The sequence below is a fragment of the Chlorocebus sabaeus genome, chromosome 11 (assembly GCF_047675955.1).
Source record: "Chlorocebus sabaeus isolate Y175 chromosome 11, mChlSab1.0.hap1, whole genome shotgun sequence".
Classification (NCBI taxonomy): Eukaryota; Metazoa; Chordata; class Mammalia; order Primates; family Cercopithecidae; genus Chlorocebus; species Chlorocebus sabaeus.
The window spans coordinates 129,868,299-129,880,908 of NC_132914.1; the positions used below are offsets into that span (position 1 = coordinate 129,868,299).

The window sequence follows — 12,610 nt, forward strand, 5'->3', positions numbered from 1 at the left end:
TGGAGGCCGAGACAGGAGAATTGCTTAAACCTGGGAGGCGGAAGCTGCAGTGAGCCAAGATTGAGCCACTGCACTCCTGCCTGGGAGACAGAGCAAGACTCCGTCTCGGGGAGGGGGTTAAAGAATATATATATATAACTCTTACAAATGAGACAGTTAAATTTTAAAATCCAATCCATCTCAGAACCTTTTTCTTTCTTTTTCTTTTTTTTGAGACAGTCTCGCTCTGTGGCCCAGGCTGGAGTGCAGTGGTACGATCTTGGCTCACTGCAAGCTCTGCCTCCCGGGTTCACGCCATTCTCCTGCCTCAGCCTCCCGAGTAGCTGGGACTACAGGTGCCCACCACCACGCCTGGCTAATTTTTTGTATTTTTAGTAGAGACGGGGTTTCACCGTGTTAGCCAGGATGGTCTTGATCTTCTGACCTTGTGATCCGCCCACCCTGGCCTCCCAAACTGCTGGGATTACAGTGTGAGCCCCAGCACCCTGCCAAAGAACCTTTTTCTTATCATGTGAGTTTGTATACTGCTCTAATTTATAGTTTACTTCTAATTTTCAGTACTTAAGAATTTTCCTTTTGCTCTTCTGACTTTCACTGTACCTTTTATTACACTGTGTCCTGTGTTTCCAAGTGTTTCCACAGGAAAGATATTCATTTCACGTTCAGAAAACTGGGGCTTCAAGAGACAGTGATCTGCCCAAGGCACTGAGTCTAATTAGTACACCCTAATATTTTCATATAAGGAGACAGTTCCTTGTCCTCACCTGAGGCTCACAATGGTGTCCTATTAACAAGAGTGACATGCAGAGTCAGAGAGTGAAGTGCCAAGGGGCACGTTTTCAGAAAAAGTCCACTTTCAACACTTGAACACAGTGTGCTTCACTGTAGCACACACAGCAGTGCAAGGAGCCTGGTGTCCTGCATGTCACGAGGATCCCGCCCAGCCTGGCCTCGGCGGCCCCACCATCACCTGTCTCCTGCCCTCCAGGGTGAAGAGCTCACTGATCTTCTTCTGCTTGTAGACATCATTCTTCTCCAGCAGTTTTTTGTGCAACCAGTCGGGGTGTTTGACGCGTGGCACTGGGTTCTTTACCTGTGTGAGGCCAACACCCATCAGGGAGAGATCCTTGTCTAACTGCACGGTTTTCAGCCCCACAGCCCATGCCGCTGACCCCGCCCTCACCTGCTGCAGGGCTGCGGGGATGGTGATGATCTTCTGGATGGCGCTTCCCAGCCGCTCAATGTAGTAGTCCCAATCCAGAATCTGTGTGTGCAGGAAATAGGCAGAGAATAGTAGGTGGCAGCAGCCATGTGTGAGGCTCACTTCGTGCTGAGCACAGGGCTAAACACTGTGTCTTATTTAATCCTCTCAGAAACTCTATGATGAAAGGTGCCCACTGCACAGCAGAGGATACCAAGGCAGGGAGCTTCACTGACTCCTCCAGATCACAGAGCTAGTAGGTGGCTGAGCCAACACCCCTGGTCTTAGTCCATCCAATAGAATAGCTAAAGGGCCCTAGGCACTTCATGTTTTCCGTTTGCCCTAAAGGGTTATTAGTTCCTCACCTATTACTTAACAGAAAGGAGGAAGTCAGGAGTGAAGACGCCAGACAAAAAACAGAATCCAGCTCAGACATACTCTGCTCTGTCTGGCTTTCCTTGTAAACTGTGAAGAGTAGAAAATGTAGCTGGCACTCACTGCTCGAATATCAAAGTCTTGAAGGGAAGAGCTCTTGAGCCATTTCCGGAGAAAGTGCTTCCTCACCATAGGCTCTGCTTGGAAAATGGCAAGTGGGATGGCCCTGGGTGAGGAAGACAGGCACACAGCTCAGTAATAGTGAAAATCACCCAAAATCTGATCATAATTCTTATCAAATGAACATGGAAATAAGGACTTGTAACAGCTGTTCACAAATATCAATGTATACATCTGCGTACATATGTATGCACAAACATGCCTACAGGTTCCTTGGTAACACGTGCATGTGTATGTGTAAACACATGCACGTGTGTATGTAACCATGTCTACATGTTCCTCATGGTGTAACCATGTGCATGCATACTCATAAATGCATGTGTGTGCGTAAACACGTCTACGTTTTTCACTGAGTAACCACGCGCATGCGTATAGGCAAAGATGTGCATGTGTGCGTAAACATGTCTGTGTTTCTCACTGAGTAACCACGTAATGCATATAGGCAAACAGGTGCACGTTCATAACTGTGTCTACATGTTCCTCACTGAGAAACACACAGAAGACTCCGGCTGCTTTCTAGAAAGAATGAGCCTGTTTTCACGTCACTAGCAAAGCAACTGGCAACCGTCAGTGCTTCTCTTTCACTGGAGGAAACATCTGTGGTGAATACTGCAAACATAAGGAGACTTAAAGATGGCACGCACACTATGCATCCACTCGGCTCCATCAAGCTCCAACACTTGGCCACTTCGACTTCCTGTGTGAGATGATTAGAGTGAAGCCCTGTGTGACCCCAACCTATTCCCTCCTCACACAGTAGTAAAGACAACCTTTATTCTGGTGTTTATCATCAACCCCATGCAGGCATTTGTACTGGTCCTATTTGTATATAACCACCAAAAAAAAAAAAAAAAGAGCAGCTTCCGTGTTTTTAGGTTTTACATACATGGAGGCACCAGGGTCTTCCTTCAACCTGATTTTTGCTTTTTTCTCCAACATGATTTCAAACTGTCAGTGCTGTAACCTGTAGCTGCAATTCAACCCTTTGAACTCTGGTATAGTGTATCTCATTCCCTACTAAATAACAATTATCCATTTCTGGTTGATGGACACTTATGCCATCCCCAAACTTGGTATTAAACATAGCCCAAATCTGTAAGGAACCCCTCACCTCTCCGTGACAGGGGGAGCCCTCACCTCTCCGTGACGGGGGAGCCCTCGGGCTTGCGGGAGATGATGTAGCGGCAACTCAGTCCTGCATCCTTGACCATCTGGTCTCCCAGGAACTCAGCCAGGCGCTTTGCTGTGCTGATGGATGTAGACTTCTGCTCCCCGTAATCTTCCAGCTTCCGAGACATGGAACGGTTCTCAGAGATGAGCTCGAACAGCTCAGAGTCAGGCATGTTGGCTGCCTAGAGAAAGACAACGCATAAAACACTGCAGAAATCAAGGGGCAGAGTCTGGACTCACCCTGGACTGTGCTCCTCTAGCCCATGCCCCTCTCTAGCCTGAGACGCAGAGGCTGCAATTTCAAAGAGCTCTCTCATATGCCTGTGTGGCAATACTTTAAAAGACACACACATAAAATTTTAGCTTTTATTTTATTTTTTGAGACACGGTCTCGTTCTGTCACCCGGGCTGGAGCGCAGTGGTGCAATCTCAGCTCACTAAAACCTCCCCTCCAGGGTTCGAGCGATTCTCGTGCCTCAGCCTCCCAAGTAGTTAAGATTACAGGCACGCGCCACCACATCCAGCTAATTTTTGTATTTTTAGTAGAGAAAGGGTTTTGCCATGTTGGCCACGCTGGTCTCCAGCTCCTGACCTCAAGTGATCTGCCCGCCTACGTCTTCCAAGTGCTGGGATTACAGGCATGAGCCACCACGCCTGGCTTGGCTTGTTTTATTAAACTGTGCACAAAATATCAAGAAAAATTTACTGAAGAGCACCAAGGCTGCAGAAAAGGATGTTGCTCTGCCTAAGACAGGAAGTTTTTCTCCTTGAAAGGAAGAGAAAGAAGGGGCAGGAAGAGCCAGAAGAGAGGAAAGAGAAACTCCGGCCTGCTGGAGAGTGGCCTGAGCAGTTCCAGTGTGGCATCCACATCCAGCTGGAGCTGCTGCTTTGCACACATGTTCCTGACCACAGGCCCCCCCACATCCTGTAAGGGGTGCTGGGCTCATGAATATTCTGTGTGAAGCCCCCAGTGCTCTCTTGCACATGTGTGTCGCTCTATACAAGACAATATGCCAAGAAACAGAAGCCCACACAGCAAAGCAAGTCAGTGTTCTAGTATTCCTTCTACCCAAGACGCCTGTGCCTGGGAAACATGCACCGAGATGTTCAATGCAACACCATGTATAACAATGGAAATGTGAAACCTAACTGGTAGTAAATAATCGTGGACTAGTTATGTAAATTACGGTATGTAAACTGATAAAATGTTATGTAGCCTGAAAACCATAAAAAATACAAAGTAACATAGAAATAAGCAAATATCTCAAGCTGGAGTGCACTGCTGCAATCACAGCTCATTGTGGCCTCTACTTCCTGGTCTCAAGTGATCCTCCCAAGTAGCTGGGACCACAAGCACGCATCACCATGCCGGGCTTATCACACTATTTAGAAAAACATTTCCTTCACAGAGTTGTGTCCCTGGATGCAGAAGCTGAGGGGAACTCCAAGGGATAATTGTGCTCAGGAGGTCTTGGGATTTCATCAGGATTGGCCCTGAGTTCTTCAGTCACCTTGGTCTCCAGGAGCCCAAGAAGCACGGGGACCCCTTCTTGCAGGGTCCTTCATCCTTCAGAGTAGGTGAGGATGGAGGGTACAGCCCTTACCTTGCTGTACAGCACGTCCAGCCAGTAGTCAGCCACCTTGGCTACAGAGCCATATACCTCTTCCAGCGTGCTGCCCTTGAGGAAGGCCTCAAACACTGAGGACTGGAAGATCTTAATCAGCTGCAGTTCCCCGCGGCGTTTGACCTCAAAGCCCTTGAGCTCAGCCAGAGAACCGTCTTCATTGAACACAGCATACCTGGAAAAAAAAAAAGGCAAGCACAGCACTGGCAAGGAGCACTGGCGAGCCATCAGCTGTGCCTCATCCTCTCTGCCTGCCTCTTCCCTTTCCAACCCTCCACTTGTCATCCACCAGGCAGCAAACATCTCTCTCCCTCAGGCCACTGCTTCTCTAAAAGGAAAATGACTTAAGGGCCTGTAGCCACAGAGCCAGAATACAGCAGCAGGCAGACAGAGCTGGTGCAAATGGAATCAGTAAGACCACAAGAACCCAGGTCTGTTTCTATCCTGGCTCCTGATCCAACCTCCTTTCTGGGTTAAATTTAATCTATCTCAATCCATGTACTTTCTAAAGCACAAAAGCCATGAGAGTCCCACCTCTTCTTCAGTTTCTTGCCTTCCTCCTTGGAGGCTGGAAGAATCATGGCAAGGTAGGGCCCATCAACCTCAAAAAAGATGCTGTTCTCTGAGCGGGTGACATAGGTGAGTGAGGACGGCTCGGCCAGCTCCTGGTACTGGTCATTGGTGAAGCCTTCCTGAGAAATGATAGTGAAGAGCGAGCAGCTTCACTTATGACGGCCCAAACCTGGAAACCACCTGGTGTCCCCCCAGGGGTGGATGGATTGGCAAACTGAGGCTTTTCCACATAACCGACACGACTTGGCAGCATGAAAGAAGGAAGTTCTGATGCACACAACCAAGTGGTGGCGAAACTCAGGTGTGTCTGTTAGGTCCAAGAAGCCAGACCCAAAAGGCTATATGTCACATGCTTCCATTTACATGGCATTCTCAACAAAGCAAAATCATAGCACAAAAAACACACTGGGGGTTGCCCGGGTTTCGGGGTAGGGAGAGGATTTGCTGACAAAGCGGTTGCAGCTGTTCTGTGTTGCTTTGTGGTGCTGGACACACACACTATGCACCTGTCCAAACCCACAGCGCTGTATGCTACAGAGTGAACACCACTGTGTGCAAACTACAAACCATCCAGTCATGGTGCTGGGATCCCAAGAGGCGTGCAGACCGGACCAAATGAGCCCAACAGCACCGTGGACGTACAGCACAACATGCTGACAGCGTGGGGAGGAAGGAGTTGCCCTGTGAACTCTGCTGACTGGACAGGGTAAGGCTGGAAACAAAAGTAACTATCTACAAACGCTGTACAGTGGCAGTGAAATTACTTCTCATGGGGCACAAGTCTGTGAGCAATTCTAAAACCACTTTACATGTACTCTAGGATTGAGCAAACACATATATTGAGAAATTAGAAACAGGTTTATCACTGCAGGAAAAAGAAGCCGCTAATAAGAAAGGGGCAATTCATGTGTTTAAACGCATCCAGGCAGACAGACACAGAAATAAACAGCTCTGTGTGCGTGCGTTACTAGAGACATACTTCCTGGCTGCCTCCACTGTGAGAGACTGGAAGCTATGACACTCCCAGGAACAGTGAGCACAGCCAGCGCCCCATCTCAGGTTTTTACATCATTCTTCTTGGAGAACTGGCTGACTCCAGGTTGGAGCAGGGAAAATACAAGATGAGGTTGGTGGACCTTATAGTACCAAGATGTAAGAAAGTGCTCCAGAAACAAAGACAAGAGGGCATGTCCCAAGAACACGCCACAATCCAGGAGGCCCCAGTGGCCCAAGGGGAACAAACATGTGGAGCAGAAGCCACTCTGGTCCTAAGAACAATAACCCCAGGATGTCCACTCTGATCCGCAAATCCACACTGATGTCAATGAGCAGACAAATAAGTGAGAACAAACGGGAAAGAAGGATAACAACGCTTCCCTACAGGATCCCAATTAATACAGTAGAAGGAATGGGGGAAACAGACAATTGCCAGGGAAAACCACCACAGGAAACCCCAGCTATAACTGCTTCAGGTGCGGCCCACCAGCAACGCTAACACAGTGGACAGAAGCTTACGGAGCAGTTGGGGACGCATGGTCTCAAAGCACCTGCTCCACGGTATTTATTTGCTGCTGTGATGGCTCTAATACATGTCCAGAAACTCTGACAGCCCTCCTCCAGGGACGCTTATTCCTCTCCACTGGGTGTGTATTTACGACTGAGGATCCGCATAGGAAGGGGCACAGGAGCGCCACAGTAAGGCCTGCAGAAGCCCCTCAGGCAGGAGACTAAGCCATCCCCACAATACACCCACATCACACACCACCACAAACCAACATGATGCACCTGAGAACGTGGGGAGGGTGTCACCCCTGTGGAGTTGCTCCAAAAACCCAAATCACCTCAGTCTAGTCACGAGAAACAACAGACAACCCCTGATCAAGGGACAGCCAACCATCGCCTGGCCGGCACCACCAAAGGGTGAGGTCGTGCGTGACACAAGGACCAGGACAGGCCAACTCATTTCCACGCGGGTCCTTGCCGGGATCCTGGGAGAGAGGAGGGGCTATGGTGGGAAAACGGGAAATCCAGGTGAGGTCTGCGGTGCAGTTACAGGGGCACAGACATAGGTTTCTTAGTTTTGACAAACGCACCATGGTTTATGTGAGGTCAGCGTTAGGGGAAGCAGGTTGATGGAGATACAGAAATTCTCTGTACTATTTTTGTGATTTCCTGTAAGTTTAAAATTATTTCAAAATAAAAAGTTAAAAGCAAAAAAGTCTGGGTGCTATGCTGAAAGAGAAAGGAGTGGAATCACTTGATACCTTCTGACCACGGTCTTCAGGCTACAGAAAAGCAACGTGAGCAGTGCTGGGAGGGTTCTGGGTGCCAGGAAGGCACGCACACTGTGAGGTGCTGCAGAGCCAGTGACGTCAGGGCACTGACACCAGGCCAGCCAGCGCTTCAGGACCGGAGGCCCCAGACTAACCTTGACCATGATGTTCAACATGGCGCCTGGGTAGGAGATGGTCACTTTGGGCTTCTTCGCATTGGTCGTCTTGAAGACAAAATTTTCTGGGAAGCTATTAGGCAGGACGCACCATATTCCATCTGTGTCCAGCTCTAAGGGCCTCCTTCAGAGAAAGAGAGGAGCAAGGTCATGAGTTCCCCTTTCCTTCCTGCCCAGTGTGTGGCCTCCAGTCTTCCCTCCTTCCTTCCTGCCCAGTGGCCTCCAGCCTTCCCTCCTTCCTTCCTGCCCACGTTTGCCCCCAGGACCTGCTCCCAGCCCCACGGCTCCCCTTCTGCGCTCACCCAATTTGCTCTATCAGCTCCCGCGCCTGGGTGATGATGTTGGCCCCTGTGAAGCAGACGATGCCAGCCATCTCCATGGAGTACCAGCGAGCCCTGAGAGGACACCACAAACTGGTGGGTGGGGCTGGCATGGCTCCTCCAGGGGGTATCAGAGGCAGTAAGGAGTAGGGAGGAGGACAAGGAGAGACACAACAGGGACGAGGGAGGCAGCCAAACGTGCATGTACCAGCACAGAACTAAGGTAGAAGCTGGCTGTGCCCGAGGACACTTCTCTGTCCTCGCCTTGGTGCCCGGCATAGCTCAGGAAGGATCTGGAAGGGTGCAATATGTGCCACTGCGTCCGTTCAGGACTCCAGCCTCAGCAGGACTCTTAATACCACCCAGGACCATTCACACCTTCTCTACTCTCTTCACACCTCCTCCCAAGCCCCATTCTCACCTCCAGCTTCTCAGAGAAAGCCCAGGCCTACCTGCCAGGCCTGACCCTCCTCCAGCCTGGGTCCCAGCCCTGATGTCAGCTGCCCCACCATCCCCTCCCGGCACCAGCCCCATGCCCCTTGTCAGTCGCTTCTCTGCCCCTCCCTGACACACAGACGTGATGTGAAGCAACTGCCCCAGACTCTGTAAGTCCCTGAGTGACGATCCAAGCTGCGAGACATAAACACATGGAAAACGGCAAGTCGTGTCTCCAGCCCATGATGCAGAGACATGTACACCCCACAGCACGCATCACTCATGGATGCCCAGACCCTCAAAGTCAGTGTGGCCCCCACTCTCCTCAACCTCCCAGCCCCACCCCAGCTCAAAGCCTCCTCCCTCCAATATTCCTTGAATCAGATGAACAGCCCTCCATGCGTGGCAACCTACACCTGAAGCCGCCTTAAACGTGGACTCATCCATTTCTCCCATAAGCCTCTCCTGGGCCCGGGCCCCACCTACCCCTTGCGCATGACGTAGCCGTAGAAGGAGTTCAGGATGCACTTGTGGGCCAGCTGCAGCGAGTCGTACAGCACCTCCATGTTCTTGCAGCGCTTCACCTCGGCCGCGTCGCCCACCTCCACGGCCGCTGAGAGCTTCTTTTTCCACACCTGAGAAGCACATGAACATGCAGCACCTCAGATTCTTCCGTCTCACATTCTACAATGTCAATGGCCCAGGTTTTTAGTATTTTGAAAATTTTCAAATCTATAGAAAACCTAAAATACCAGTACAATGAAGACCGTACATTCTTCTCCTAGACTGGCCAATTGTCATATTTTGTCACACTTCCTTTCTTCTGTCTCTGTGTTGACAGAATCATTTAAACATTGTAGATTTTATGGCCTGAGATCTCTAAACTCTTCAGCACACTTTCTAGGGAACAAAAGCTACTCAGCAGGTCCCTGGTAAAATTGATCAATAAAGGAATGCAGCTAAGACCGCAGATGTCTCATCAAATTCCCCATCCAACATGAGAAAAGGTTTTTAAAGGCTTGGTATTTAAAGAACAAAAACAAATTCATTAAGATAATTACGGAGTGCCTAGTATGTGCCAGGAACTCCATTGTACTCTGAAGCACGAGGCAGTCACTACACTTTTGGTGCTTATTTGACGAGGGAGACAGATGAACAAGTAATTTAGCAATTGCTTAATTAAAATAAAGTGAGATAGTACGGCAGTTCCTTAAAAGGTAAATGTAGAATTATCATATGACCCAACAACTGTACTGCTGGGTGTGTATCCAAAATAACCGGAAGCAGAGACTTGAAGACATACTTGGACCCCATGTTCAAACCAGGATTACTCGCAATAGCCAAAAGGTGGAAGCAAGCCAAGTGAACATGCATGTAGGAAGGGCTAAACAAAATGTGACAAGTCCACACAACGGAATGTTATTCAGCCATTTACAAAAATGCAGTATGGATACCTGCTATATGTTGATAAATGTTGAAAACATCATGCTAAGGCTGGGTGCGGTGGCTCATGCCTGTAATCCCAGCCCTGTGGGAGGCTGGAGTGGATAGATGACCTGAGTTCAGGACCTTGAGACCAGGTTGGGCAACATGGTGAAACCCCGTCTCTACCAAAAATACAAAACTCAGGCGTGGTCCCAGGTACTGGAGAGGCTGAGGTGGGAGGATCACTTGAGCCTGGGAGGTGGAGGCTGCAGTGAGCCAAGGTCACACCACTGTACTCCAACCTGGGTGACAGAGTGAGATCCCGTCTCCAAAAAAGAAAGCATCATGCTAAGTGAAAAAATCAGTCATGAATATACAAATACTGCACTATTCACTTACATGGCATCCCCAGAGCCGTGGAGTTCAGACAGAAAGTGGAATGGGGGTCGCCAGGGGCCAGGGGAGGAGGTGGGGAGCTACGGTTTAATGGAGACGAGTTTCCGTTTGAGAAATTCAGACAGAAAGTGGAATGGGGGTCGCCAGGGGCCAGGGGAGGAGGTGGGGAGCTACGGTTTAATGGAGACGAGTTTCCGTTTGAGAAGGCGAAGCGTTCTGGAGGTAGATGGCGGTGACAGCTGTGCAACAGTGTGAGTGTGTTTCATGCCCCTGAACTGAGCACTTAAAAACACTAAGTACCATTATAAAAAGAACATGAGACAATGAGTTCAGCAGATGGCGGTGATAGCTGTACAACAGTGTGAATATGTTTCGTGCCCCTGAACTGAGCACTTAAAAACACTAAATACCATTATAAAAAAGAACATGAGACAATGAGTTCAGCAGATGGCGGTGATAGCTGTACGACAGTGTGTGTTTCGTGCCCCTGAACTGAGCACTTAAAAACACTAAGTACCATTATAAAAAAGAACATGAGACAATGAGTTCAGCAGGGCAGTGCAGGGTGCCGGGGGCTGCACAGCAGGGGCCGTGCTGAGTCTACAGTGAAGGTCTCTCAGAAAAAAAATGGCTCAATCTGATTAGATATAAAATAATGACCTATTGATATCAAAACAGAGGTGTTGCTATGCATTTTCCATGTTCCTACTGCATGAAATACGTCAGTTAAACACGAAGGGCTGGATAGTGAACACCACAGATGAGAAGACCTTAGAGTTTCTCGGAACTCCTCACCTTCCATGACAGCGGGAAAGAGACAAGCAATAGGTGAAGGCAGTTGGGTTCGTAAAACTTGATGTACTCAAACGGCCAGCCAGCTGTAGCTTGCTGACCCCTGCTCTAAATAATCACTTCAGAAATCATCCTTTAGGGTCTTTCTGAGGCCTCGGACCAGGATGGATGATGGTCTACATCCTTCGTGGCCATCAACTCTTCCAAGTCAAAAACAACTGCATGTTATCATCCGAGCGCAGGTGTCTGCTTGGAGGATCCCAGGCAAGGAGCCAAGAGTGCCCATTTCATGAGCCAACCGAAACTGCCCTTACAGCGGCCAAAGCTTGCGGCACCTCAGAACTCACCTTGTGGAGCCCTTTGAACTCATAGCGCCTGTCCCGGAAGGCACGCACCGTGTCCACGTAGAAGGAGTTTTCCCGCTGGCAGATGGTGGTGAGGCGCTCTTCCACCTTGGTGATGTGGATCTTCTTGTAGGCTTTCCGGCAGTAATCTAAGCATGATGGAGAGGGGCGGAGCAGGTGGGTGAGACCTCCCAGAGCAGAGGGAGCCAGGGCACAGGGGTGCTGAGGAACACGGCTTCTACGTCACCACAAAGAAGCAACAGCTCAGATACACTGCTAGTTTCTCATATTGAAAAAGGAGGCCGGGCACGGTGGCTCACACCTGTAATCTCAGCACTTTAGGAGGCCGAGGCAGGCGGATCACTTGATCCCAGGAGTTTGAGACCAGCCTGGGCAACATGGCGAGACCCCATCTCTACAAAAAATACAAAAAATTAGCCAGGCATGGTGGCGCACACCTGTAGTCCCAGCTACTTAGGAGGCTGAGATGGGAGGATTGCCGGCACCTGGGAGGTCGAGGCTGCCGTGAGCCAAGATCACACCACTGCACTCCAGCCTGGGTGACAGAGTGAGACCTTGTTTTTTAAAAAAAAAAAAAAAAAAAGAGGAAGAAAGAAATAGGACAGCCCAGGGGTAGGAACAGGCCAAATACCCCAAGATCACAGAACAGCAGTGTCTAACACCTGCAGAAGGGGAAGCAAATAAAGGATCCCGCAGCGAGAGCACAGCTTACAGTGACCCAGAGCAGCTTCCGGTCTGCTCTGACAACACCTCTGCGGCCCAGCTGGGATGGACCCACGCAGCCCACAAGAACAGAGTGGGAGCAGGAGCCACACCTTCACAGCCGTGACCATGCCAAGGCACTCACCCGCCAGCCTCCTCTTCTCGTATTTCGCCTGCTCCTCGCGGGACAGTTCGTGAAAGGCCCGAGCCGGCCCCTCTGGGAACAAGGCGGGGAACTTCTCTGACTCCAGTTGGTGCTGGATCCGATGGTATTCGCTGCGACTGGCTGGCACTGGGAAGGAGGCAATGGGAGCAAGTTCAAAAGGAGGCACAGATGCACCAGCTTCCCACCGAGTGTGTATGGGGAAAGGTGGCCAACACTCACCCACCCGTTTCCCACTGAGTGCCCACCCAGGCGGCCAACACTCACTGAACTCGCCCCTCCACTGCCAGGCCATCTTACGCTGGCAGTTCGCTCCAGGCTTATTGAAGTCACAGGCAGCACAGATGGCTTCGTCCACCATGGCAGAGGGCTGCGAGGGGTGAGAAAGCACTTAGGGCTGGGCAGAGAGAGCTCCGACTCTGAGGCAGGAAGTAAAGTC

At 50.1% G+C, this 12,610-nt stretch overlaps 1 protein-coding gene across 4 annotated transcripts in view; it reads right to left on the reverse strand.

Moving 5' to 3' along the window:
• Positions 1-12,610, reverse strand: part of POLE (DNA polymerase epsilon, catalytic subunit) — a 65,268-nt gene that overhangs the window by 33,063 nt on the left and 19,595 nt on the right. For 3 of the 4 annotated variants that reach the window (XR_005239149.2, XM_073021274.1, XM_037994817.2), the window contains 12 exons: positions 12,439-12,541; positions 12,154-12,300; positions 11,289-11,434; positions 8,815-8,963; positions 7,876-7,968; positions 7,553-7,697; positions 5,086-5,243; positions 4,531-4,726; positions 2,894-3,108; positions 1,700-1,802; positions 1,184-1,264; positions 971-1,093 (listed from right to left, as the gene is read on the reverse strand). Coding sequence is in view for 3 of the 4 variants with exons in the window: in XM_073021274.1 (XP_072877375.1) it covers positions 971-1,093; positions 1,184-1,264; positions 1,700-1,802; positions 2,894-3,108; positions 4,531-4,726; positions 5,086-5,243; positions 7,553-7,697; positions 7,876-7,968; positions 8,815-8,963; positions 11,289-11,434; positions 12,154-12,300; positions 12,439-12,541 (1,659 nt within the window). In the remaining variant the exon portion in view is untranslated. The remainder of the gene's footprint in view (positions 1-970; positions 1,094-1,183; positions 1,265-1,699; positions 1,803-2,893; positions 3,109-4,530; positions 4,727-5,085; positions 5,244-7,552; positions 7,698-7,875; positions 7,969-8,814; positions 8,964-11,288; positions 11,435-12,153; positions 12,301-12,438; positions 12,542-12,610) is intronic. The other variant, XM_037994821.2, reaches the window with a different exon arrangement.